Source organism: Pan troglodytes, chromosome 1 (assembly GCF_028858775.2).
Source record: "Pan troglodytes isolate AG18354 chromosome 1, NHGRI_mPanTro3-v2.0_pri, whole genome shotgun sequence".
NCBI classification, from domain to species: Eukaryota; Metazoa; Chordata; class Mammalia; order Primates; family Hominidae; genus Pan; species Pan troglodytes.
Window position 1 is genome coordinate 190,153,075 of NC_072398.2, and position 27,037 is coordinate 190,180,111.

Here is a 27,037-nt window from a genome sequence, read left to right on the forward strand (position 1 = left end):
TTTGTCCTGAGAAGGGGTGGAGCCTACTCACTTCTATTCTGGACCCATCATAAGCCCTTGCATAGAGGCAGGAGGTCCCCCAACACTTGCTATAAAGTGGAGATGATGCCCAGAGAGGGGCAGCCACAGCTGAGGGAACACAGCACAGCAAGCTGCTCTCTGAGCCATGGTATGAGAAGCCTCTTTCCACCTTCAGCCCTCAGCCCAGAGGTGCCATCTCACACGGCCCCCCTCAGTCCCGGACTCCCAGCCCAGAGGTGCTACCTCACACAGCCCCCTTCAGTCCCGGACTCCCAGCCCAGAGGTGCTACCTCACACAGCCCCCCTCAGTCCCGGACTCCCAGCCCAGAGGTCCTCCCTCACACAGCCCCCCTCAGTCTCCGACTCCCAGCCCAGAGGTGCTACCTCACACAGCCCCCCTCAGTCCCGGACTCCCAGCACTTACCAAGATGAGGAGACATTCGTTGGCAAGTTCCTGGTGCTCCTGGATAGTGGACAGCACAGACAGCACCAGGCAGCTGAAGACCAGCAAAAATCTGCAATTACAACATGAAGGAGAGGGTTAGATTGTTGGAGGGACAGGACAGCCAAGGTGCCCCTGGCAGGGGGTTACAGAGCCAAGAGAGGAGAACATTATTTTCAGAAAATTATGTGGAAATCAGAATTGGAATTCCCTGGAGTTACAGCTCTGTGCTGGGCACCAAAGGCAGCAGCCCTCAAGCCCCAAGCTACTGGACCTCACAACTATCTCAATTGCCCCCTGCTGCAGGCTGCAGCTCAGAGAGGTAGTCACTCATCTGTGAGCAGCAGGTCTGGCAGTGGAAATAGACTGACTCAGGGTTCCTCCAGGTCTAGCCATCCACAAGTGGCGGCCTTGGCCCCAGCTTGGTTTTAAGATGTCTTGGGAGAAGTGCCCCCAGAGGTCAGCCCAGGGCTCAGGGAAGGTCAGCGGATGAAGGAGGGACCTTCTTTCTTATGCACTCCAAAGTGGCAGGAGCCTGGCCTCATCTGCAGAATTGGGACAACTGCCCCTGCCTTCATGGAATTAAGTAACGAGATAGCTAGAAAAGGAAAGAGGATCATGGAGGACAGGTAGAGAAGGAATGATGCAGCAGGGAGAGGATGTAGGGAGGGGAATTGGGCAGTGTGGAGCTGGGCCATCGAGGCCAGGAACTTCCCTGCAGACAGCATGAAACTACAGAGTGGCCCAGAACCAGAGACATAGAAATGGAAGGAACTTTAGACCCTAGCACATCCAATACTTCCCTCATCCCCCAGTGCACCACGAGGAAACAGGCCCGAAGAGGAAGAAGGACTCACCCTTTGTCGCCCAGTGTGCCCAGGACAGAGCTGAGATTAGAGCCAGGGTTCCCAACCTCCCAGTGGATGGGAAGAGGACCAAGGGCATGAGGAGAGAAACTGGTGGCCTTGTGGTATGTGGATGGGTGAAGGAGAGCGAGGTGAGAGGTCACAGGCTGCAGACACAGCAGAGGCGAATGAGGTGGCCTCCAGGAGCACCCCTCTTTAGGATGGGGGTGTGCTGAACATGCACACACCCTGGAGGAGACTCTGGAGGGAACAGGCTTCTCTGGAAATACATCTCTGTGTACTGACCCGCCAGCCTTCCCAGATGTCCCCAGTCTCCCCACCTCTGCACCGTTGCTGGCACGGTGCATGCTACGCAGAACACCTCATGTCTGTGCCTGCGAGACTCTGCTCACCGTCCACGCCTACAGGAACACAAATGCTACATGCTCTACGGAGCCTCTGATTCCCGCATCCCACTATCCCCCCTTCAGAACTGCCAACTCCCGATGCTTGCCTCCCTATGTGTGGCCCAAGTCACCTTCTATGTGGCTTTATTTATATTCATGTTTCGTGGTGACCTTAAGGACAGCAGCTCGGGGTCAGAGAGACCTGAGTTTGGATCCCAGTCCTGCTTGTGTGTGTGGTTTTGAGACTGTCACCTGCCTTCTCTGAGCCATCTCGTTATCTATGAAGTGGGGGCTATGGAAGGAAGACATGCAAAGGGCGTGGCACTGCCCTGGCTCACTTACACCTCCTGGACAGGGGTTCCTGACCTTTTTGGGGGGCAAGTGTATCCCAGCAAATACCCCTGGTTTGAGAAGGTAGGTGGCAGATGTCGGTAAAGTGTTAGGAGTGAATGAGTTCGAGAAGAGCTTATTCCTCGGCCAGTTCCAGACCAGAGCTGAGTCAGCAAAAACACGGGGCACGGGAGAACAGAAAAGAAGAGCACCAGCTCCTCATGTTCAATAATTAATCACAAAAAAGGCAGCGGCCACATGTACCTGCATCGGGACTGCAGCTGAAGCAGGGTTTGGGACCAGAAGGGTCCTTCATGAGGTTATCTCATGCAGCCCTCTCCTCAGGGAATGGCCACAGCCAGGACTTTATAAGACTTTACCCCGGCCTTGACAGACACCCTCCAGTCCCGTTTCTCAGCTGACCTCAGAAGCTCAGGCAGCAGTGGGCCACTCTGGGGACTTCTTCTTGAATGTTTCGTTAACACTTTTCTTTTTCCTTTTGCTTTTCTTTTTTCTTTCTTTTTTTTTTTTTTTTTTTGAGATGGAGTCTCATCCTGTTACCAGGCTGAAGTGCAGTGGCGTGATCAGCTCACTGCAACCTCCGCCTCCCGGGTTCAAGCGATTCTGCTGCCTCAGCCTCCCGAGTAGCTGGGGCTACAGGCACATGACACCGTGCCCAGCTAATTTTTGTATTTTTAGTAGAGACGGGGTTGCACCATGTTGGCCAGGATGGTCTTGATCTCCTGACCTCGTGATCCACCTGCCTCGGCCTCCCAAAGTGCTGGGATTACAGGCGTGAGCCACCAAGCCTGGCCATCATTAACACTTTTCTTGCCATGTCAGTAATTACACATCTATAAAATTTCCACTTCACAATTTAAAAAAAAAAGAAAGCAGATTATAAAACCTTAACGGCAATGTGATCCCAATGTTTGAAACAGAGATGGTTTTTACACACGTACCCAGAGTCAGCAAGGCTTATCTATGGGTGGTAAAATTAAGTGATTTGGCTTTTGTTTTGCTTTCTGCTTATCTGTATTTTCTATTTTTTGTTTTGTTTTGTTTTGTTTTGAGACAGGGTCTCACTCTGTCAACCAGGCTGGAGTGCAGTAGCATGATCACGACTCACTGCAGCCTTGACCTCCTGAGCTCAAGCCATCCTCCTACCTCAGCCTCCTGAGTAGCTGAGACCACAGGCACATGACACCACACCCGGCTAATTTTTAAATTTTTTGTAGAGATGGGGTTGAACTATGTTGCCCAGGCTGGTCTCAAACTCCTGGGCTCAAGTGATCCTCCCGCCTCTGCCTCCCAGAGCTGGCAATGTAAGCCACTCGCCCAGCCAGTATTTCCTAATATATTTTTTGGAACAAACATGGGTTGTTTGGGTAATAACAAACTAATATAAAATTTAAAATGCAGGCTGGGTGCGGTGGCTCATGCCTGTAATCCCAGCACTTTGGGAGGCCGAGGTGGGTGGATAGCCTGAGGTCAGGAGTTACAGACCAGCCTGGCCGACATCGTGAAACCCCGCCTCTACTAAAAATACAAAAGTTAGCCAGGCGTGTTGGTAGGCGCCTGTAATCCCAGCTACTCAGGAGGCTGAGGGAGGAGAATCGCTTGAACTTGGGAGGCGGAGGTTGCAGTGAGCCAAGATGGCACCATTGCACTCCAGTCTGGGCAACAAGAGCAAGACATCATCTCAAAAAAAAAAAAAAAAAAAAAAAGGCTGGGCGCAGTGGCTCACGCCTGTAATCCCAGTACTTTGGGAGGCCGAGGTGGGTGGATCACAAGGTCAGGAGATCGAGACCATCCTGACTAACACGGTGAAACCCTGTCTCTATTAAAAATACAAGAAATCAGCTGGGCGTGCTGGCAGATGCCTGTAGTCCCAGCTACTCGGGAGGCTAAGGCAGGACAATGGCATGAACCCAGGAGGCAGAGCTTGCAGTGAGCCAAGATTGCGCCACTGCACTCCAGCCTGGGCGACAGAGCGAGACTCCGTCTCAAAACAAAAACAAAAACAAAAACAAAACCAAGAAAAGCCCACTTTGGATCCTGCCCCACCCCTTGACCACAGTCGCCTCTGCCATTTAGCAGGAGTGAGGATGTGGCAGCCTCTCCCAGGTGTCCAGCTCGTGTGTCCAAATGCCTGCTCAATGACTCTTCTTGGATGTCTGGTGGCCTCTCAAACCCAACACCTCCAAACACCAGTTCTCAATTTGTACTCAAGTCCTCCTCACCTCCAGCCTACCCATCTCAGTAACGGCACCACGGCTCCCCCAGGGCTCAGGCTCCTTCATTCTTCCTTTCCCTCCCCCTGCACATCCCCTTCTGAGCAAATTCCATTGGCTCTACCTTCAGAATCTATCCCTGGGCAGGCCAGGTCGCACCATCCCAACTAAGCTGCCACCATCTGGCACCTACCTGGCCTCCCTGCCTCCACTGTGCCTGAATGTGACCACTCCCTTCAACGCAGCCAGGGTCATCTTCCCACAATGCACAGCTGGAAACCATCGCTCTCCACAAAACTCTTGTCAGACTTCCATCGCACTTAGAGAGGGAAAGTCCAACTCCTCAGCACTGACAACAAGGCCCTGCGAGGTCTGTGCCTCCACCCCCGCCTCCGAACTTGACCTTCTTCACTCTCCTGCTGGCTCACTGCACCCCACTTATTCTGGCCTCCTTGCCAGTCCTGGAACACACCTAACATATTTCCACCTCCAGGCTTTGAACCTGCTTTACTGTTTCCTCTGCCTCACCCAGGTCTGTTCCAATGCCACTTCTTTGGAGGGGCCTCCCCAGCCATCCCCTCTCTGAAAGAATGGCCTCATCTCCACTCTCTTGCCCCTTATTCTGACTGACCGATTGCTTGATTGATTTCACAGCACTATTGAAAGACTAAGTAAATGAATAGCAGGAGTTCACTGTAACCAAACATCAAAACACCATGTTACCAAGCCAAAGCCTCCAGTTTGTACCCACTGAAGAGGTCCCCAAAGCACATCCATCCCTGACTCCTCTGGTGGCCCCATGTCTTTCCTAAAAAGTAACGCCTCTGACCTTGACCATCTCCATTTGGCGGACGCTGCTTAAAAAGCCCCCAAACTTCACTTCTCCCTGCTTTAACCCACTGGCTAAGAGTTTCTATACCCTTGATACTCTCATTACATTTGAAGGGATATACTTGGACTAATAGAAAACATCCTGGGACGAGGTGCGGTGGCACATGCCTGTAATCCCAACATTTGGGAGTCCAAGGTGGGAGGACTGCTTGAGTCCAGGAGGTCAAGACCAGCCTGGGCAACATTGTGAGATGCTGTCTCTACAAAAAAAATCAAAACAAACATTAGCCAGGCATGGGGGTGTGCATCTGTGGTCCCAGCTACTCGGGAGGCTGAGGTGGGAAGATCGCTTGAGCCAGGGAGGTTGAGGCTACAGTGAGCTGTGATCTCGCCACTGCATTCTAGCTTGGGGGACAGAGCCAGACTCTGTATCTCAAAAAAAGAAAAGATCCTGTGTTCCAGGCACCTGAATAATTATCCGTATCTTCCAGCTGAGGAAATAGAGCTCAGGGAGGGATAGACTTGTTCAGGATCACACAGTGAATCAGTGGCAGAGCTGCAGCTAGAACCCCAGCTCAGGCTGACCCTCAAGCTGCCTTGGCCTTCCTGGACTGGGGGTGGTCCTCACACAGGGACAGCAGAAGAGAGATCAGTATCTGGAGGTCAGGGGTAGAGGAGACAAGGTGAAGGAGCCCCTTAGCTGGGGTCTCATGCCTGCCACAACTAGGGTGTGGCTTCATTCATCCAACAAAGGACTTTCTAAGGATTCTCTCTGGCCCCCTCTGGGACCTCAGTTTCTCCATCTATACAAATATAGATGAAACATGGGTGCTGGCTGGCCTGGGCCCTCTCTGATCTCCCCAGCAGACAGGCCAGACTAGCGGCCACTTTCTAGAACATCTTTGCCCATCATGTCCGCCTGCAATTTGTGGCCCATGTTCTTTCTCCCTGCCCAGCCCAGGAGGCAGAATGAGACAGGCAGGTGTTGCCTGGCTGGCTCTCCCTAGCTGGTCTGATCACAAGGCTTATACAACCTTTCCTCTCCATTTCCCCCGTCTCCCCATCCCATGACTATCCCACTCATTCAGGAGGGAGCAAGAGGATTAGAAATGAAAAAGTGAATGGTTTGCTTAGATTTGTGGTTTTCAAACTACGGTGGGTGTCAGAGTCACCTGGAGGGATTGTTAAAATACTGATTTCTGGGACCTATTCCTACAGTGTCTGATTCAGTAAGTTTGAAGTGGAAAATTTGCCTTTCTAAAAGGTCCCTGGTGATACTATTGCTGCTGTTATGGGGACCACACTTTGAGAATCACTGGCTTAGCTGATGGGAGCAGTTGCAGCTGACTCAATTATTAGCCAGCTCAGGGCTTTTTAAACAACTGCAATCACCGCCTTCTCCACATTTATACCTCCTCAAGTCACTGTCCAGAAGCGGCCACAGGGCAGGAGGGGGAAAGCTCTGCTGGGGAGGTGGCTCTCGTGCGGTGACCTGAAGTAATAACCATAACTGCTCCTGCTGGCCAAAGGCTTCCTATTGGCCAGACACTGTGCCAAGCCCTCTACATGCATGTTCTTAATGAGTTCTCACAGTGACCCCATGGAACCGTACCATAATCACCCTGATAAGGAGAGGGCGGTTCAGAGGCGTATACTATGGTGACTGCAGAGCTCTGTGAATACACTAAAATCCTCTGAATCGATCACTTTAAAAGGAGGAATTTTACTGTATGTGAATTATATCTCAGTAAAGCTGTTATTCAAATGAGAAAAGAAAGGTATGACTTGTTCAAAGTCATAAGCGCAGGACCTGAGTCCAAGACCACCTGGACCACCGGGCCCTATTAATGCTCTGGGCCTCAATTTCCCTGTCAGAAACACACACAAAGGTCGGGGACAACTCAGTGATGGTTAAGGTCCCTGTAGCTTGGTAACTCTCCAGCAGTGGGGTGGAGAGGATCGGCCATCAGCTCAGCTCCAGATTCTCTGGGGATGTCCCTGGATCCAGCTGAGGTCTCTCTCTTCATACCCACTGGGCGTTTGCCCAGTGTCCACGGCTCTCTCTCTCGACATGTCCAACATGTCCCTGGAGGGACAGCTGCTGGGAGGCCAGGCCAGAGAGATGGGGATATGATGGGGGTAGGAAAGATGGCAGGGCATCTCACAGCAGAAAAGAGGTTGTCACCTGACCCCTCTGGGCTATATTCACTTCAGACACCTACACTCAGCCAGGTTTATTGTAAAACCAGAAATGAATAATCCAGGTCCCAAGGAATTAACAACACAGAATATAACACAGTGGTGACAGGATGGACGAGGCCATGACAGTGTACTCAAGGGGTCGGGGAGAGTCCCAAGAAGCCTTCCGCACAACCAAAGTGGAGGGATCAGTGAAGACTTCTTGGAGGAGGTAACTGGACAGGGGTCAGGGTGCCCCAGGCAGAGGAAGCAGGATGTGCAAGCAGTGGGAATGTGGCCGTCGAGGCAGCCCAGAACGGCCAGCAGTTCTGGATGGTGTGGCCTAAAGTGAAGGGGGCAGTGGAAAAACCAGAGAGGGCCAGACCCAGGGGCCTTGAGTAGCACTCTCAGGCACTGTGAACATGATCCCAAAGGCAATGGGGAGTCATTGTAGAGTTCTTTTTTTTTTTTTGAGACAGAGTCTCACTCTGTTGCCCAGGCTGGAGTGCAGTGGTGTTGGCTCACTGCAACCTCCGCCTCCTGGGTTCAAGAGATTCTCGTGCCTCAGCCTCCCGAGTAGCTGGGATTACAGGTGCCTACCATCACGCCCGGCTAAGTTTTGTATTTTTAGTAGAGACGGGGTTTCACCATGTTGGCCGGGCTGGTCTTGAACTCCTGACCTCAAGTGATCCACCTGCCTCAGCCTCCCAAAGTGCTGGGATTACAGGCGTGAGCCACCGCACCTGGCCAATTGTGGAGTTCTAAGAGAGGAAATGACACAGTCCAATTTGCATCTCAGGACCACTTGGGGCAGTACACAGAATAGATCAAAGGAGATAAGACTCAGCAGAAAGACCAAGAAGGCTCCACAATAGCTCAGACGAGAGATGACTGTGGCCTGGCCCGGGGTGGTGGCAGCAGGGAAGAGGAGTGGATGGGTTGGAAAACACTGCAGGAAGTAGGGCTCAGTGATTAACTGGAAACGGGAACTAGGAAGGAGAACAACTTCTCTATTTCTGGTTTGGGCATTGGATGGATGAAGGTGCCATGAGTGCCTTCACGGGACGGGGGAGACCCCACTGGAGGAGCAGGTGTCGGGTGGTGGGCATGTTGAGAGAGAGAGAGGGCTATGGGCACTGGGCAAACACTCCATGGGTATGAAGAGAGAGACCCGGCTGGAAATGCAGATCTGGGGGACATCAGGGTAGAGGTGGTGACTGAGGTCACAGGAGCAGCTGAGACAGTCCAGAGAGCTTGTGGCAAAGTTAGAGGAGGACCCGATGGAGCCCCAGCGGTGCAGCAGGAACAGAGGCCCTCTACGCAGACTGGGAGGGATAGCCAGAGAGCTGGGAGGGAAAGCAGAAGAGAGAAGTGTCAGAGAGGCCACGTGAAGAACATGTTTCAAAGCGGGAGTAGACAACAGTGTCAAATGCTGCCAAGAGGTCAAGTGAGATAAGGCGTGAAAAATGTCCTCTGGATTTGGTGACACATTGGTCACTGGGTCCCTTGGCAAGGGCAGCCTTCTCTCAGAAGGAGAGGAAGACCAGAACAGGCCCAGAAAAAGTGAGAAAGGGGAGGGGCAGTGAGGAGGTAGAGACAGTAAGTGTAGGTTTAACAATTTGAAGATGTTTGACTGCAAAGAAGAGATCAGAGATCGTAGCTGGAGAAGGATGCAGGGTATAGGGAATCTTTTTCTTTTCTTTTAAGATGAGAGAGCCAGAGTGGAAGGAGCCAAGAGATCAAGAAGGAGAAGTTGAAGATGCGGGGAGACAGAGCGAGTAATCAATGGAATGAAGTCCCCAAGGAAGATGGGAGGCTGGGATCCAGAGCCAGGGAGGAGCTGGTGTGGAGTAGGAAGGATCCCTCCAGCTTCCACAGGGACAGGAAGGCATGTAGGTGGGAGGAGGCTGTGGGAAGGGAGGAGGCCGACAGCCCCTACTCACTGGGGGCTGCTCTGGAAAGAAGAGGCAAAGCCCAACTCTCAGAAGTGGGCAGGAGGGTGGGGTGGGGGATCTGAAGAGATGGAGGAGGTATGGAGCTGGGAGAGGAAGGTGGGAGAAAAGACCACGCCTGGAGAGGGGTCCCATGGGAGCACAGGACCATTATCCTCAGCAGCGAGGATGGCTCTTCAGACCTGGAACATCACAGGCACTCAACACATGCATTTCAGGGTTTTATTTAGGTTTTTTGTTGCTGTTTGTTTTTAAGGCTTGATTATCCAGTAGGAAGCAGCCTGTGTGAGAAGAGGACCGCTCCCCACCCCCAACTATCCACCAAGGCCAAGTTAATACAGATCCAGGCCTTGTCCCCTCCTTCCTCCAGAGCCTCCTTCCTTCCCTCGTCTTTCCAGCGTCCCTCCCAGACTGAGCCCTGCCAGTGTCTGGGGACTGCCCAGCCACCAGCAGTTTCCCTGATTTCTTTTCTTTTGAGACAGGGTCTTGCTCTGTTGCCTGTGTTGGAATGCAGTGGTGCAATCATAGCTCACTGCAGCATCACTCTCCAAGGCTCAAGAAATCTGCCTGCCTCAGCCTCCTGAGTAGCCAGGACCACCATACCTGGCTAATTTTTTTGATTTTTAGTAGAGACAAGGTCTTGCTATTTTCCCAGGCTGGTCTCCAACCCCCAAGCTCAAGTGATTTGTGCATCTGGCCTGGGGAGCGCGTGACTCTTTCCTTGCCCCCTAGACCAGGGCCCAAAGGCAGGGCTCTGTGTCCCCTCAGCTGGAGGACCCTGAGGCCAGTCTGTCCTCCATTCAGCCAAGGTCCCTAGAGGGCAGAAGCTATGGCCACCACCACCTTCTGGAAGAAAGGGGCTCCTTAAACCCCAAACCGGAGCTGATACCGAAGAAGGGACTTCAGCTAGACTTGACAGGCACTTCCTGACAAGGGGGGCAGCCTGGAGGCCCCCAGACTCTTCTAGAGAGAGCAGGCACTTACTTTCTCCTGCAGGGGAATAAGGGGAGGGGCGGTAAGCCAGGCCTCAGAGCGAGGCTCTTTCCAAGAATCCTCAGGGGCTGGGAGGAGAAGTTTCCCCTGATCCAGCTATTCTAAATATGGCAAAGGGAGCAAGAGCACGTGACCCAGGGCCCCACACCAGGGCCGCCGCCACTGCCGCTGCTGCTTCTCTGGGCCAGAGGCTTGCGCTGGGGCTTAGAAATTGCAATGGGGCCCTGATGGAGCCTCAGTTTCCCTGTCTGCAACATGTAGGTGGAGCACTACTCAGTAATGGCCAAAGTCCCTTCCGCCTTGTGACCCTCCAGCAGTGGGGTAGAAAGGAGAGAGTTGGCCCTCAGCTGAGTTTCTCTGAGGCTGTCCCTGGAGGGACAGCAGCCGCCAGCACATAGAACAAACTATGAAAAAAATGCCCCCTCTTGGAGGATGGCTTAGAAAAAAAGCATTCCCGTTAGCCTGACAAGTTATAAAAACTTGACCCCTCTAGACGGACCCATTAGCACAGGCATCCCTTCCCCTGGGCTGCCCCACCCCTGGGCATAGGCTGGATTCCAGCACCCCTCAGCCCTCTCAGCCGGCCCCTTTGTGGCGCCCAGACTGCAGAGCGACACATGACAGCCCCGCGGTTGGCTCCACAGCACTCTCCTGGCCGCCACAGATTCATGGAGAGCTGGAGACTGACCCAAGAAGGGCCCACCCATAGGTTGGGCTGAGCCAATCGGATTGTCTTTCGCAGGAATGGAACTAAGAACCACAGAGGAAAGTTGGCAGAGGTGCAGAGAGATGGGCCATGAGACTGCACTACGCTGGAACCTCATCCCCCTGCTCTCTATCCCATGAATCCAAAATGTGCTTTCTGCCTTGAAGCCTCTAAAGATTTCTTCTCTTTCCTTACCATATCTGTCCTCTACCTCCAGAAGCCAATTTTTCTTTTTCTTTATCCCAAATGTAATAGTATAGAAGCCAGTTTTTATTGAGCCAGCTTGAACGGTTTCTGTCCCACGGGACATGAAAGGCAGTGTCTTCTAGACAAGGTGTTTGATGAGGAATAGCTTCCTCCTCTCCCACCTGCACCAGCCCCAAACCTTCCGACTTGTTCTGTCTGCTTCCTTCTGCCGTGCCAGCCTGCCTACCTGTTGCACCAGGTCAGTGGGCTGAGCAATGTGTTGACAAGAGCCAGAGTGGAACAAAGAGGACACAGGGGCATCCATCTGTTGGGACTGGCCAGACAGAGCTGACTTCTCAAACGGGGAGGTGTGGGCCCTCCCAAGCAGGATGCCATTGAAAGGAAGGGGAAACATGGGGTGGAATTTAGGCAGCCAGGATTTGAGAAACTCAAGCAAGATGGCTAGTGGAAACCTTCCCTCGGTTCCACTGAGCAGCTCCGTGCAGATTCGGGTGGCTCAGTTTTACATGCTGGCTTTGGCGTAAAAATTTCATGTGAGGCCAGGCGCGGTGGCTCACGCCTGTAATCCCAGCACTTTGGGAGGCCGAGGCAGGCGGATCACGAGGTCAGGAGATCGAGACCATCCTGGCTAACACGGTGAAACCCCGTCTCTACTAAAAATACAAAAACTTAGCCAGGCGTGGTGGTGGGCGCCTGTAGTCCCAGCTACTCCAGAGGCTGAGGCAGAAGAATGGCGTGAACCCAGGAGGCGGAGCTTGCAGTGAGCCGAGATTGCGCCACTGCACTCCAGCCTGGGCGACAGAGCAAGACTCCATCTTAAAAAAAAAAAAAAAAAAAATTTCATGTGAACAAAAAGCTTTGCTGTTTTTTTAAAAAGTGTGAAATCCACTGAGTTGTGGGCCCAGGCCCAAACCCCTTAGCATGATTGCAAGGAAAGCCCCACCCACCAGGCCAACTTGCTCTTCACTAGCCAGTACCCAACCTGACACTTGGCACTGCATTATCATAGCTCTGTCCCTGACAATGGCAAACGCGCTCTTTTCCCCTCCCCACCTTTACTCATGCTGTGTCTGAGCATGAGCTCAGACTGGCAGGCTTAGGTCGGAGCCCCCTCCTCATGCTCCCTTAACCCCCATCCCACCTCCAGAGGGAAAAGCAAATCCAACACATCTGAGCCAGAAGGGTGCCTTCTGTGTTCCAGAACTACCAGGAAAGGAGTGATCCCAGAGTGGAATGAGCAAGGGGAGAGTGGTGGGGGGTGAGGGCAGAGAGGCAGGGGAGGTGGAAAGCGGACCATCTACTGGCTATGGTAAGGATCTTGGCTTTTACTCTGAGTGAGATGGGGAGTTTGAGCAGGGAGTAGCTCAATCTGCCTTATGTTTAAAAAGATCACACAGGCTGCTGAGTGAACGGACTATGGTGGGGGAGAGGGGAGGAGGGAGCAATGACGTTTGCCCCATTGTGAGTTGGAAAGTATAATCCTGGCAAGAGATGCCAGTGACTTTTTGTTTGATTGTTTGTTTTGTTTATTTTTATTTTTAAGAGATGGGGTCTTGTTATGTTGCCCAGGCTGGATTGTAGTGGCTATTCACAGGTGTGATCCCACTACTGGTCAACACAGGAGTTTTGACCTGCTCCATTTCTGACCTGGGCCAGTTCACCCCTCCCTAGGCAACCTGATGGTCCTCTGTTCCCAGGAGGTCACCATATTTATGCCAAACTTAGTGTGGACACCTGATTGGAATAGCTCACCACAGCCCAGAACTCCTGGGCTCAAATGATCCTCCCACCTCAGCTGCCTGAGTAGCTGAGACTACAGGCACATGCCACTTCACCCTGTGTGACTTTTTTTTTTTTTTTTTTTTTTGAGACAGGGTCTCACTCTGTTACCCAGGCTGGAGTGCAGTGGTGCAATCACGGCTCACTGCAGCCTCAACCTCCTGGGCTCAAACAATCCTCCAGCCTCAGCCCCCTGAGTAGGTGGGGCCACAGGTGGGTGCCACCATGCCCGACTAATTTATATTTATTTTTTGTAGAGACAGGGTCTCCCCATGTTGCCCGGGCTCGTCTCGAACTCCTGGGATCAAACAATTCTCCTGCCTCCATCTCCCAAAGTGCTGGGCTTACAGGCATGAGCCACTACCAGCCGATGATGGTGACTTGTATGAGGGGAAGCGGAAGTGGCAAGATATGACCAGATACTGGCTATATCTGGGCACTGAAAGGTCCCTTAGAGATTAACCAACCTTCTTATTTATAGATGGGGAAACTGAGTCCCAGAGAGGGGCCTGGCTTACCTGTGATCATACAGTAGATCAGAGACAGAGTTGGGCCTGGCACCCAGATTTCCTGATTCCTAATGCAATGTTCTTTGGATTTCTCCTCTGTCTGTAGAAGGACTCAGGCACCTGCCTCTTACTCCCACCTCAAAAATTCCCTCATCCTGGGGCCAAGATGGGACCTGCCCCTGCCCTTCCTGCTGCATGTGACTTTGTGGCACTGGGTTCAAGCATTGCCCAGTTTCCCAGCTACTTGAACCTGGCAGGGGTCAGGGTAACCTCAAAGGAGCCTTCTGTCCTCTGAGTCAGCAGAACCTGTGCACTATATTGGGGGAGGGAGAGGGAGGGAAGAGTCCAAGACAAGGGAAAGAGTTAGTCCTTGCCACTGGGTTCTCAGTACTTCCAGGGCAGAGAGAGCACCAAGAGCTGACAGGGTCAAAGAGGAGCACCGTGGAGGGCAGAGTCCCCTGGGGAGCTCAGGTGCCAAGACTGAGCCCAGCCCAGGAGTTCTGTAGACTCAGCCATTGAGGACCCCACCCAGTGGGTGGTTTGGGGACACAATGAGGAAGAGGGGTTTCAATGCCTTTGTTACTAATAAGCAAAGCAGCATGCAAACTCACAGGCCACACCTGGGGCATCTGGTTCCAGCTGCCCTGAGAGCCATGCTCCCAGTGGGAACCCCAAATCCAGGACCAGCCAGACTGAATCCAGTGGGCTTTGCAAGCTGGAAAAGGCTTGCTGTGTGACTCGAGGCCAGGAGCGCAGCTTCTCTGGGCCTGACCCACAGCTAAGGTGGAAGGGTGGTTGGGAGGGTCTTTAACTGGAAGCTGGGAGGACATCTGCAGATACTCTTCTTAGTTTCCTCCGCCTGTAAAGAGAAAGGCTGCCCAGCCTGCAGGCCCAGCTGATGGAGGCAGGATCCTGAGTGGTGGCTGTGAGAGAGGTGTCAGGATTGCGGGGCAGCAGAGGGAGAAGCAGAAGGGCGTGGACACAGCTAGAAAGCTGGGTCGGTGGGTTCTGTCTCCTGACTCCGCCACCAGTCAGCTGAAGACTTGGGAAACTGTGTCTGAGTCTCAGCTTATTCCTCAGTGGGAGGAAGGGATTGGGTGGGAGTCTCTGAGGGCCCTATTTTTTGCTGATCCATCTGGGACTGGCAATTCCAGCTTCCCTAATGGGAAGCAAGGCCGTGGACGGCTCCTGAAGCTGCCAGTCCTCAGGGACTTCTGTGTTCTGGGAGTCCCCAGAAGAGGGTCTTTTACATTTCATTTACATGGAAAGTTTAGAGGGACCTCCTCCTACCTCCAAAACCCTCCCATAATTGAATAATGATAAGCAGAACTTCCAGTAACTTACTAACCACAGAAAGCGTGCTGGAGATAGGGGGAAGGGGACAAATTGTATCTCTGGTCCTGATGCCCCCTCCTCTTCTAAATGAGGCAGACAGTCCCTAAATGTATCTCAGTCAAAAGAATGGGCTTGAATTCAGCTCTGCTCTGCCTTGGCTGTGTGACCTTTAGCAAGTTAACTGTCCCTCTCAGGACTCAGTTTTTTCGTCTTTCTAATGGGACCAATGATCCCTGGTCCGGCAGTCTGGAGGCAGGGGTCTCCCCTGGGTGAACCTGCAGAGGGGTTGCAGAAAGGCTTGGGTTCACGTAGGGACAAGGGAAGCAGACACCCTGCGCGACTTCTCGGGAGAGGTACGGGTTCCTGCGGGGAGAGCTCCTGGGGGACTCCTCCCCCAGCACAGCCCTCGGCCCCCTTCCCCCGCCCGGGCTCCTTCTCCTCAGCAGGGGCGCCACTGCTCGGCACTCCCAGGTGCCCCTAGCCCGCCTCGGCGGGGGCGGGGCTTACGGAAATGGGCGGGGCATGCCGGAGGCGGGGAATGGTGGGCGGGGCTCTTGCGTCTCTGGGAGGGGCGGGGCTTTGCCAATGCCAGGCCCCGAGAGCGGGAGGGGCGGGGGCGGTGCTGCGGCTCCGGTTACCTCCCCGCGGCCTCCCCCGCCCGGCCGGCTACTTTTTCCGTTTCCAAATTAACAATTGAAAACGCGGCGGCCTGAAAGGCGAGCAGCGGGCCAAGCGGAAAGTGTGAAGGTGCCGCCGCGTCCCCGAGGCCAGGGGCGGAGAGGGGGGACGCGACGCCACCGCCGCCCCGGCCTCGCCCTTCCACCGACGCCAAGTGCGGGGACTGCGCGTCCCAAGACCCAGAGGAGCCCAAGCCCCTGAGCTGAGTCCTGGTCTGGTTCGGCCCCTGGTACCGTTCTGGCCAGGGTCGCAGAACCCAGTGCCCAGGCTCGGGGTGGTGCCAGCCCCAGAGGGGACATGGGGTGGGGCGTTAGGGCTGGGTTTCCACTCTCGAGGCTGAGTGCCCAGGTGGGGCAGGTGCCAGGCAGCAACCTCACAGCACCATCCTAAAGGGCTCTTGGAGTAGGTAGTTTCACGTGTGACCTCAAGTAAGTCATTTCACCTTACTGAGACTCAGTTTCCTCATCCGGAAAATGGGGAGAGAAGACACACCGACCATACAGATAGTGCGGAATAAATTACACAATAGGTAGCAACTATTACTATCTTGTATGGGTAATGATGATAATATTGAGTCCCAAGCCCCCTTCCCCCTCCCATCATAGCCAAAGGAGTTGCCCACCAAGGGAGAATACTGGAGCTGAGGTCCAGTATTCTGGTCCCCTCGCCTCCTCAGGACCTCCCCAAATCCCACCTGACAGATAAGCAAATCAAAGTCGGGTCCTTGCAAAGGGCTCAAAGTCAGGAGTGAGTAGGAAGAACTAGGCTTGAGCCCAGGTCCTGGCCCCGAGGGCCAGGCTGTTCTTACAGAGACAGGTGCTCCCTGGGGCTGGCATCCTGGGCATGGGACCCCTTCTCCTCTGTCATTGTCCAGAGAGGTGAGTGCTGACACAGGGCAGCTGGAACAAATGAGTAGGTAATGGGAAGAGTCCCTGTTCCCAGGCATCCAGCCCAGGCACAGGTGCCAGATGGTAGACACCGGGGATAGATACAGTTCCTGGTTCTCCCGCCCCCCTCAATGTAAGCTCCATGAATGCAGGTACTTGATCTTGTTCCTACTTTCTCTCCAAAACCTAGTGCAGGGCCTGGTGCATTGTAGGTTCTCAATAAATGTTGAGTGAATGAATGAATAAATGAACGAATGAGTAGTCCAGCCAGCTGAGAAAAGCCTCTTATACAACTGCGGCCTCTTGCCTGGCCACTTGTGTGAAGTGGCCTGCTTTGGAGAGGGGGTTTAGGGTGAGTGCCCCTCTCCCCAGCCTGGAGACCTAGGGCAGTGGAATAGCAGGAGAAGAAGACAAAAACTGAGACAGAACAAAGGAGGAGGAGATAGGAGATGTGGTCCCAGAAAGCAGAGTTAAGATCCCCTCTTTCTTCCTAGCCCCTCAAGTCCCATTCCTGGTCAGCCCAGGACTCACCCCCATTCCCCTTCCCCCCAGCCAGCCTCTCACTGACCACCACAATTCCAGCCCCCCATCCCCACCTCCAGTCCACTTACCTTGCAGTCTGAATGCCTCTTCCTCAGCCCCTACCCCATTTACAATCCTACAACAGCTTCTTACTGTTAAAATAGAAAACCCAAGCTCCTTAGACGAGCGTTTGAGGCTGTACACACATCCTAAGCACCAGCGACACTCGACTTCTCCACTCCCTGTACATTTCCACCTTGGTGGCTTTTGTACTGTCTCCCCTTCTTGGGCTGTCTCTCTTCCACCTCATCCATCCATGATCGGCTTTGAATAGAGGAGCTTCTTTAGCCCCTGGTTAGGATTCCAGGGCCCCTGTGGGCCCCCTCAGGCACCCCTTCTCACACTATTCTACAAGAGGGAGAGTGTTCCTACCCGCTTACTCCTCACTGAGATCCATCCCTCTAGGGCAAGGCCAGTCTGGCTCCTCCACAACCCCCAGGCTGGCCCCAGCTGATGCTCAGACAGTATCTGGGGAGTAAACAGAAAGATGCGGTCACCAGGGCCTTGAGTTTCAGCGAGTGGGACTTCCACACTGTCCTGTGAAGCCTGAGAGTTCTGGGTAAGGCTGTCTTGGGGTTGCTGCAGAGGTAGGTGGGTGGGTGGAAGGAGGATTGATGCAAGCTCACCCCTAACTCTGGCAGGACTGGGGAGAGAGTATAAATGGAGACCCACATACCATAAGTCTAAATATTTAAAAGTTTCAATCAAGTTAACAAACTTTTAAATAAAATTTGCTCTATCTTTCCTGACACATATACCTTCATAATGACCTAGAAGACCAGGTTTGAATTTTAGTTCTTGGACGCCTTGGAATCCCATGCTGGAATCCAGCAGGGAAGGGACAGCCAGCCCCTTGCTACCCTCCGATCCTCAGATTCTCTTCCCACACTGGGCCCATCCCTCCCCAGGAGGGGCCTTGGGTACACTCCTGGGGGTGCCTCAGCCTGCTCTTCCGGGCTTTTGCTATACCCACTACAAACAGCCGTCCTTGAGCCTAGGGCTGCTCTGACAGCCCCTGGGAGAAGGGCCTGTGCAGACCCTGGAAGTAGGCATAAGTATTTGGCCAGGGAATTCCAGGGTTACCTGGAATGTGTTCTAGAGCAAGGAGGACCATGTACAGGCTCTGGGTTGATATGCCAGGGCCATATAGGCTGGCATAGAGTGGGTAGAATTCTGGGCCCCAACCCATGACTCCACCCAGAGTAGCCCTACTTTGATCTGTTTTATATATTGTGCTTCTGTATCAGGTGTCATTCAAAGAACCAGATCTATGACTTGAAACAGTTTGAAAAGCTCTAATCTAGATCCTGCCTGCTACTGAACATGGGAAGCTGAGGTTACCGGGAGGCCAGTGACTGCATTCAGGCAGTGGGTTGGAGCAAATCCAGGGCACAGTCCCAGGCCTCCCTCGTGGAGGCCAAGGCTTGGGAGCACGTTTCTGATCAATAAGACCTAGGGCCTCCAATGGGACAGGCCACCAGGAGGTGGTGAGTGCTCAGTCCCTGGTGGGGGCCAGTGGGCCTGCTGCTAGGGCCTCCTGCCATGACCGGGGGCTGGACCCTCAACTCAGGTCGCCCAGCTCAGGAGTGGAGAGGCCAGACCAGGCCAGAGAAGGAGAGGGAGTCCTGGTATAAACAACCGTGGGGGGACCAAGATGTTTTCTTGTCTCCCAGGCGACGGCAGTGTTTACTGCCTAGCGAGGAGGGGGGCATGGCCCACACATTTGCCTCCCTGACTTGTAGCCAAATTTTTCCAGGAAGGGGTGGCCCAGGATGAGCCCCAAACACTCCTGCTCTGCACCCCAATCATCTTCCCTCAACTTTGCCCCAACATGCGCCCTAAACCTCCCTGACATCGCCCCCATCCTTCAGTCCCACATGCTATGTAGCACTGCACCTCCATCAGTCCTGAATGCCCCAGCATTGCCCCCTAGCTCCTGATTCTGCTCACAGAGTAGGAGGGTGGGGAGCAGAAGCAGGACAGGGGAAGGCCCCAAGCAGAGGAACTGGGTATATGCCAGGGATCTGAGCTGGGGCTGCTGGGCATGGGGCAAGGACAAACCTCTCCCACGGCCCTGGCCAAGACAGAGGGAGGGCTGCAGCCCTTGGATTAGGAGAGTGCAAATCCCTCTCCCCAGCCAGGGCCCACCCCATGCCTGTCATGTGAAGGGCATTAGATGACCAGACCCCAACAAGGGAGGGGCTGGCAGGTGCCCACATGGTCATGCCACAGCCAGCTCCTTTGCCCAGGCAGCCAGGCCAAGGAGAAAAAACCCTTGATGCAGGAGGGCAAGTGGCAAGGTCCCCTTCCCCCACGGGCAGCAGCTGCAGCCAGGTCCAAACACAGGGGCACAGGGGTTGGTGTGGCTTGAGTTCCAGCCAGCAGCCCAGCCCAGCTTCCACATACATACACACACCCTGCCCAGCTGACGATGGGTCTCGTTGAGACACCAACTGATTTTCGCTGAGAGCGCAGGCTCAAAAATGGGGCTGTGTCCATCAGGGATCCTAGACAGGCATCTGGACCCCTGGAGTCCAGCCCTAAGTCAGCAACTTCTCAGCTGAATGACCTTGGGCAAGTCACTTCTCCTTTCTGAGCCTCAGCACAAAATAGCATAATAGTATCTTCCTCCAGGGTTGTTACATGAATTCAGTGGGATTCATTGAACAAACAATAAGTAAAGCCCACAATGGGTCCAGCATGCCTAAAACGGCTTTGTGGACTGTCAGTGGGGGAGAGGACCTCCTTCCCAGTACAGGTAGTATTTTGGACCTTGAGCTAAGGCTCAAGATGTGAAAAACATCTGCCCAAGACCATCCAGAGGGTGCCTAAGCCCAGGCCAGCCCCTGGGAAGCTCTGCAGAAAGGTTTTCACTGTTATTTATCATCACTGGAGACAACTAAGATGCTTGGACTGAGCCTGGGTTCTGGTCTGGGCTCTACTGCTGACCTGAGTTTAGTCCCTGCCTTGTTCTGAGCCTGTTTCCCCCTCAGAAGAATGAGGGGGCTGGGTGAGACCAGTGATTTCCATACTCTGTTGAGCTTCAAGAAAAAGACAGAGCTGGGGCTGGCTGAACTGCCAGGACTCTGCCCCTTCGCCAGGGTGTCCCTCCATTATCTGGGCCAAATCCCAGTGTACCCTCTTGGAGCCATTATAAGGCCACTATTCTAGGGACCCCCATGGACCCCAAGCTTATATCCCCAGACTCCCTTTCCAGACAGCCTCGGCGCCTGCACCCACCCTCTCTGCTTCCAAGGCCACCCCCACACACACCCAGCTCCCAGCTCAACCACACACACCTCCCCCCAAGCCAGAGTTTGCATAAGCAGCTGAACTTTCCCTATAGGCAAAGTCCTAGGGCTCCGGGTCAGGTTGAGCCAGGCCCTGGGCAGGGTTGGTCAATAGCTCTGGAGGAAGCACTCAGGAGGCTGGACCCTGGGGGGAAGGTAAAGGAAAAAGGGGGACAAGTTGGTAGCATCCCCAGGGCTCCTTGCCAGAGTCCTTACCCCTCCAGCGTCCTCCTCGCCAGTCCCAGAAAGGAGTTTCTAAAACACGAATCTGCCATGTTACTCCCAACATCACTTCCTTCCCATCACCCTCTCAGGAAGCTGCAGCTCCCCAGCCCGGTGTCCTCACTGCCGAGCCTGGCCCTGTCGCATCCCAGCCTCTTCTCCAGATACCTCTTGCCTCCTCTAGGATCCCGCTCTTCTGACTTCTTGCTGTTCTTTGCAAATGCCCTGTTCAGCCTCACTTCTGGGTCTCTGCCTGTGCTATTCTCTCTGCCTGAAACACTGTTCCTTGCTCCTTTTCACCTAGCTAACTCCTACTTCTACTCATCTTTCAGTCTCAACTTAAGCCTCTTCCTCTGGGAAGCCTTCCCAGCCATGCCCAGATTGGGGCAGGGCTTGGCCCTCTGTGCTGGGCTCCCACTGGACTCCGTGCTGCCTGGACAGTGGCACTTATCACCCTGCCTGGTAACTGCCAGCTTCCCAGCCCATCTCCCCCAGGGAGCAGAGGAAGGTCTGATTCATTGCTCTGTCCCCAGAGTCTGGCACAGGGCCTGGCCCGGGGAGACTGGCATAAGCAGCTGAACTTCATTTAGAAGTGAAGGTTTCTCAAATGAAAGGGCGAGAGGGAAGGAATGAGTCCCCAGGGTAGAATCGGGGTGGGAGCAGGACCTTGAACTGTATTTATTTATTTATTTATTTATTTATTTATTTATTTGATGGAGTCTCACTCTGTCATCCAGGCTGGAGTGCAGTGGCACGATCTCGGCTCACTGCAACCTCTACCTCCCGGGTTTAAGCGATTCTGATGCCTCAACCTCCCAAGTAGCTGGGACTATAGGTGTGCACCATCACACCCAGATAATTTTTTGTATTTTCAGTAGAGACGGGGTTTCACCATGTTGGCCAGGCTAGTCTCGAACTCCTGACCTCAGGTGGTCTGCCTGCCTCTGCCTCCCAAAGTGCTGGGATTACAGGCGTGAGCCACCGCGCCCGGCCCAGGACCTTGAACTTTAAGGCTCAACTTCTCCTCATATCACCCCCCGCTAGAAGCAGGCAGACATAGTCCGGGTGAGTTAGGTGGGTAAGATCACAGCCTATAGAGCTAGACTCTTGTGGTTAGAATCCTGGCCCTGCTACATGTACCCAGGCAAGTCACATAACCTCTTTGTGCCTCAACTTCCTCATCTGAAAAGTAAGCATAATAACAGTACCTACCTCATAGTGTCATTGAGAGGAAAAAGTGATAGAAGGCATGGCAAGCTCTCAGAGCAGCATCTGGTCCACAGTAAGCACTCAGTAAGGTTCTGCTAGTATTATCTTTGTTATTATTGAGAGCCAGAGCAGAGAGGGAGGCTGAGACTCAGAGAGGGAGGTGACTGCTAGAAGCTAGCCAGCAGGATCGTGTCTCTTGCCTTCCCACCCCAACCCGGTGCCCCTGATGTGCACTGATTACCCCCTCGGCCCCCCACCACAGTCCTGCAAACTGTTCCCACCCTCTCATGTCACAGAATCGTTGCACACTCGGCCTCTCCAGGCACTCAGTTGTCTGAGCTGAGCCCAGAAAACTCCCGTCCTCTTGGGCATTCACCACTTCCTGGCTGTGTGACAAGGGCAGTGTTTCACCTTTAAGCTTCAGTGTCATCTTCCATCCAATGGGGATAATGATAGGACCTACCTCATAGGGCTCTTGGAAGGATTAAATGAAGCAGTGTGAAAAATATTTAGCACAATACCTGGTAGAGATTAGACTATGAATCTTATTACTCAGTGACAAAGTCTGTGCTTAGAACTCTAGCCTGGCTCCAGCTTCGTGCATTCTTTTCCTAGAGTTCCCCAGGCCTCCAGCCTGGGCATCTCTGAGCTGTCCTCCAGGGGAGCCTGAGGACAGGAATTGCTAGTGTGGCCACCCTGCTTTCACAGGGCCTGTGTCATTCCACCTGCCCCGCTCCCCCATATGTCTCTTCCTCAGGGCTCAAAGCAGTGCAAGTGAAAAGTGAAAGTGAGATGAGGGGCCCAGGACCCTAGAGAAGTGGGATCCTCTGATGGCAAGATAAGAACAGTAAAACCAGGGCTGGGTGCAGTGGCTCATGCTTGTAGTCTCAGCACTTTGGGAGGCCAGGGTGGGAAAATTGCTTGAGCACAGGAATTCGAAACCAGCCTGGGCAACATAACAAGATCCCCTCTCTACAAAAAATTTAAAAATTAGCCTAGCGCCGTGACGTGCACCTGCAGTCTCAGCTACATGAAAGGCTGAGGCAGGAGGATCGCTTGAGCCCAGGAGTTCAAGGCTGCAGTGAACCATGATCACACCACTGCCTTCCAGCCTGGGTGAAAGAGTAAGACTCTGTCTCAAAAGGAAAAAAAAAAAAAAAAAGGTAAAACCACCACAACCCCCCTGTTCTTCACAGCACTTTGCAGTTTACCAAGCACTTGCTATAGGAAGCAGCCCCGTGAGGTGAGCAGGGACAGATGGCAATTGTCATTCTATGTATAAGGAAGCTGGTGCCTCAGAGAGGTTGGGTCACCTGCCTGGCATCACACAGCCTCCAGGAAGCAGAGGCAGGAGCTGAGCCCTAGCCTGCTGCCTCCCGGTCCAGTGCTCCTTTAACTGAGGGGTGAGCCCTTGATTCTGGCTGATCTGCCCCCCACCCCCCCACCTGCCCAACCCAATCTTAGGAAAGAGCCCTGGGTTGGTCCTCACTGCAAAGTGCGGGGCCTGAGGCTCCTCTGTCCCCTGATCCCTCTGTCCCTACCAGACCCCTCCCTCTTCTGGCTCCACAGCTCAGTGGGGAGGAGCCGGGATGGCGCCCAGACTCAGGGATTTCACGCACCACCGGTAAAATTTCCAAAAACACTTTGGGGACTGCATAAGGTTGTCAACTTTTTATTTTGCCAAGCAAGGACATTTTTTTCCCAGCCCATCATTTCATAAAAGAAAGGACATCATCTCATACTAAAAGAAAGTCCTTTAAGTGGAATAAATTTAGCTTTATGAAAGAGTCGCCACCGCGTCCTTATTCTCCTCGGTTTTGCCTTAGGCCACTGGAAACTGCCTTGGGTCAGCTGGCGAGGCTGAGAACCATTTAGAGCTCGGGCTTGGCCCTGATGCCGACATGGGTTTGAGTCTTGACTCGACCACAGACAAGCTGTGTAACTTAGTATGTGGTGTTTCTCTTCTTTGAGCCCCAGTTTCTTGTCTGCAAAATGGGAACAATAATAGTGCCTGCTACCTAGCGGGTACTGGAAAAAATAGATGACCTCACGTCTGCACAGCACTCACTCAGAAAGAGTCAAACCCTGGTTCCCATCCAGTGTCCCCACCCTGGCCTGTCACCGTGTATGGCTCCCCACTGCCCACAGGGTAAGGCCCACCTCCACAGCCTGTCAATCAAGGCCCTGTGCTCTGCAGGTCTTGGGGCAAAGGAGTGAGGGGAAGGAAGTCCCATCTCAAGGCCTTTGCTCTGCTGTTCCCTTCACCTGGAGCTCACTCGGGATAAAAATCATGAACACCCACAGTTCAGTGCTCCACACAGAGGGCTGAGGGGTCTTTTCTCCACTTCTCTCTAGTTGGCAAAACCCTTCTCATCCTTACTACTTGGCCCCAATGCCACCTTCATCAAACATTCACTCATTGCTGACCATGTGCCAAGAATTGTGTTCAACCCCCACACACCCAGTTCTCATAGTCCCATGCAGAAAAGCAAAAAACGCACAGGGCTGGGTGAACAGAACTCTGGGGGCACTGAAGGGCCCTCAGTTGAGCCTGGGGGTAATGGGGATAGGGAGTGCTTCCAAGAAGAGGTGGTGCTCAAACTGGGACTTGAAGGATGAATAGGAGTTAGCTAGATGATGCAGTGGGCAGAAGAGGGGAGGGAGTTGCAGGCAGAAGGAAAAGTACAGAAGCACTAAACAGCGCAATGCTTTGGGACACTGTAAGTCATTTCTTAGGTGAGAGCAAAGGATGCTTGTGTGGAGGGCACTTCTGACTTGGGCACTGGGGATCGGGGAGTCACTGTCACATGGATTGAGGAAGGAGGGCAGGTTTGGAGGGAGATGCTGAGTTTGAGATGCCCAGGGAATGAGGAGGAGAGGTGTCAGCAGGCAGGAAGCGCAGGGATGAAACTGCAGAGCGGAGGCTGTCATCATAGGGGTGACCCCTGATGTCGTAGGAGTGCATGAGACCACCCCCTGAAACTATGTACTGTGAAGAGGACTTGAGACAAAGCCCCAACATTCAAGGGGCAGAAAGAGGAGGCAGAGCTGCTTGCTGATAGAACCAAGAGAGAAAAGCCACAGAGGCAGGTTTGAGGAAAGCCAAGGGGGTTGCATTCAAGAAGGAAGGGCCCAGGAGGCGGCCATGGTGGCTCCCGAGGCCACCGTGGGAGGATCGCTGGAGCCAGGAGTTGGAGATCAGCCTGGACAACATAGCAAGACCCTGTCTCCACAGAAACATTTAAAAACTAGCTGGGTGTCTTGGTGTGCACGTGTAGTCCCAGCTCCTTAGGAGGGTGAGGTGGAAGGATCACTTGAGCCCAGGAGGTTGAGTCTGCAGTGATCATAGTGATCATGCACTCCAGCGTGGGTGACAGAGTGAGGCCCTGCTTCAAAAAAAAAAAGAAAGAAAGAAAAGAAAAGAAAGAAGGGCCCACAGGGGCCCCTTGGGGAGGCAGCATGGTGGAGTGGCCAAATGCATGGCTCCCAGAGATGCACATGCTAGGTTCAAATCCTGCCTCTACCACCTGTCAGCTATGTTGACTTTGGGCAAGTCATTAACTTCTTTACACCTTAATTCCCTTGTCTGTAAAATAGGGCGAATGTATTTTTTTTAGGATAAAAAGCATATAGGGGAGGGATTGATACCCCCACCTAGCCTCTGTGCATCCCCAGGTTGTACCTCCCTTCCTCTGCTGGGCCATGGGTCACACTGTCCTTTCCCCGTCCCCCGTCTCTCCCACCAGACTGCCACCAATCCCCAGAGGCTGGAAAATGAGATGAGTGAATGAGTTCACCCAGGGAACGGGCAGCAGGGAGGCAGCATTTCTCCCATGTTACTCCATAAGGAGGGAAGGTGGAAAAGGCCCCCGTGTGGGCTGTGCCCTTGAGCCATCAGGTCCCTTCTAGCCTCAGTTTCCCCACCTGTGAAATGAAGCCCGTGGATCTGCTCCAGCGCTGAGACCTGAGGTTCTGTATAGCAGGGATATATGGAGAGAGGATGGGGGTAGAAAGGCCTAGTCCCTTCCTGCTGGTCCTGCCTCTAAGCGAGGAAGTTCCATAGGGTCTGAATCCCCACTGTGCCCAGGGGCTGGTCCCTCCAGTACAGGGTGGCAGCTGGGCCAAGACGGGCAGGAGCGAAGGCACCTGAGATTGTGCTGACAAAGCTGTTCCTGCTTTTCCTTTCTCTCCCTGCCCCCTCCCCTCCCAGGGGACAGCCAAGCCCAGCAAAAAATAAACCCAAAGACAGCAACCTGGACAGGCCCGAGGCTCCCAGAGAGAAGTGGCAGGGAAGGAGGAGCAGCCTGTGACCCTCCCACCACTGCCCAAAAGCCAGTGGGTACCCGATCTGATCCCTACCCCACCCCCCACCCACACCCCGCCAAAGTTGGGCTCAAAGGGAACAGGCATCTCCCCTCCATCTTTCGCTCTGTGGGAGTAGGGAGCCATTCCTTGCTTGATAGGGACAATTCGAGTAAATGTTGTCCAGCCCAGCTAGACAGGGGGCTCCAAGTTTTTGAAACAATATCCCAGAAAATCTCATTCACCTCCTGGTTCTTGGGCAGTCCTTCCTGCTGTCTGACCTCCATCTCCTCTGCTTTGATGGGAACCATGCTCCATTTATTTCCAGTGAGCTTTCCTCCAGTCCCACCTTCCCGGCCTGGGTGTCCAAGGAGTCTCAGGAGAATGTGCCTCAAGATTTTCCCTCCATCCTTTAGGCTAGAGACCCTGCTCTATCCACTGTCCCCCAAATCTCCGTGGGGTGAGGAGGGAGGGAATCGCTGAGCTCCTGTTGCCTCCCTTCCTCAGGCGCTGCCCACGGATTCCCAGCCCAATTAGTCTGCTGCCTGGGGCTGCCCCTCCTGTGCCTCACCCCCAGGGCACACAGCTCCTGCCCCAGGGACAGGGTTGCCCAGGGAACCTGAAGTCCTGGGGGCTCTGTGTAGCCACTGAGGTCGGCTCAGCACCCTTTCTCCAGCCCCTCAGAGCCTCCACTGGGGGCAGGCAGCCCCCTGAGTGCCCTGTGAAGTGGCACCCTGTCACCTGAGGGGCCCCCAGAGAAGATGCTGGAAGAGAGCTCCCTACCTGGTACCCTATGCATTTCAAGGTCCTGAGACAGCAGTCTCTCTCATTTGCCAACCACGACTGTGTGCCAGGCAGCCCTGAGAGGCTGTTAGGCCCATTTTACAGAAGAAGATACCGAGGCTCAGGAACTGGGGTGGAGTGGGGCTGGACACCTTCCCAGTAAGCATGGGGACTGAGATCTCTAAATCTCCCTTGGGATTCCCTGCCCTCATTCCCCATGATCATTTGCTCAGGAGAGAGTGGAGGAGTGCCCTCCTCTCCCAGGAGTCCCTGGCTGTCTCTCTGGGCACCATGGCTCTACTTTTATCTCTCGGG

At 53.7% G+C, this 27,037-nt stretch overlaps 1 protein-coding gene across 4 annotated transcripts in view; it reads right to left on the minus strand.

The window, feature by feature from the left end:
• The window catches only part of KCNQ4 (potassium voltage-gated channel subfamily Q member 4), a 57,035-nt gene that overhangs the window by 22,698 nt on the left and 7,300 nt on the right, over positions 1 to 27,037 (minus strand). For all 4 annotated transcript variants that reach the window (XM_513360.5, XM_016960174.3, XM_016960176.3 and 1 more), the window contains exon 2: positions 446 to 536. In XM_513360.5, the coding sequence (XP_513360.2) occupies positions 446 to 536 (91 nt within the window). The remainder of the gene's footprint in view (positions 1 to 445; positions 537 to 27,037) is intronic.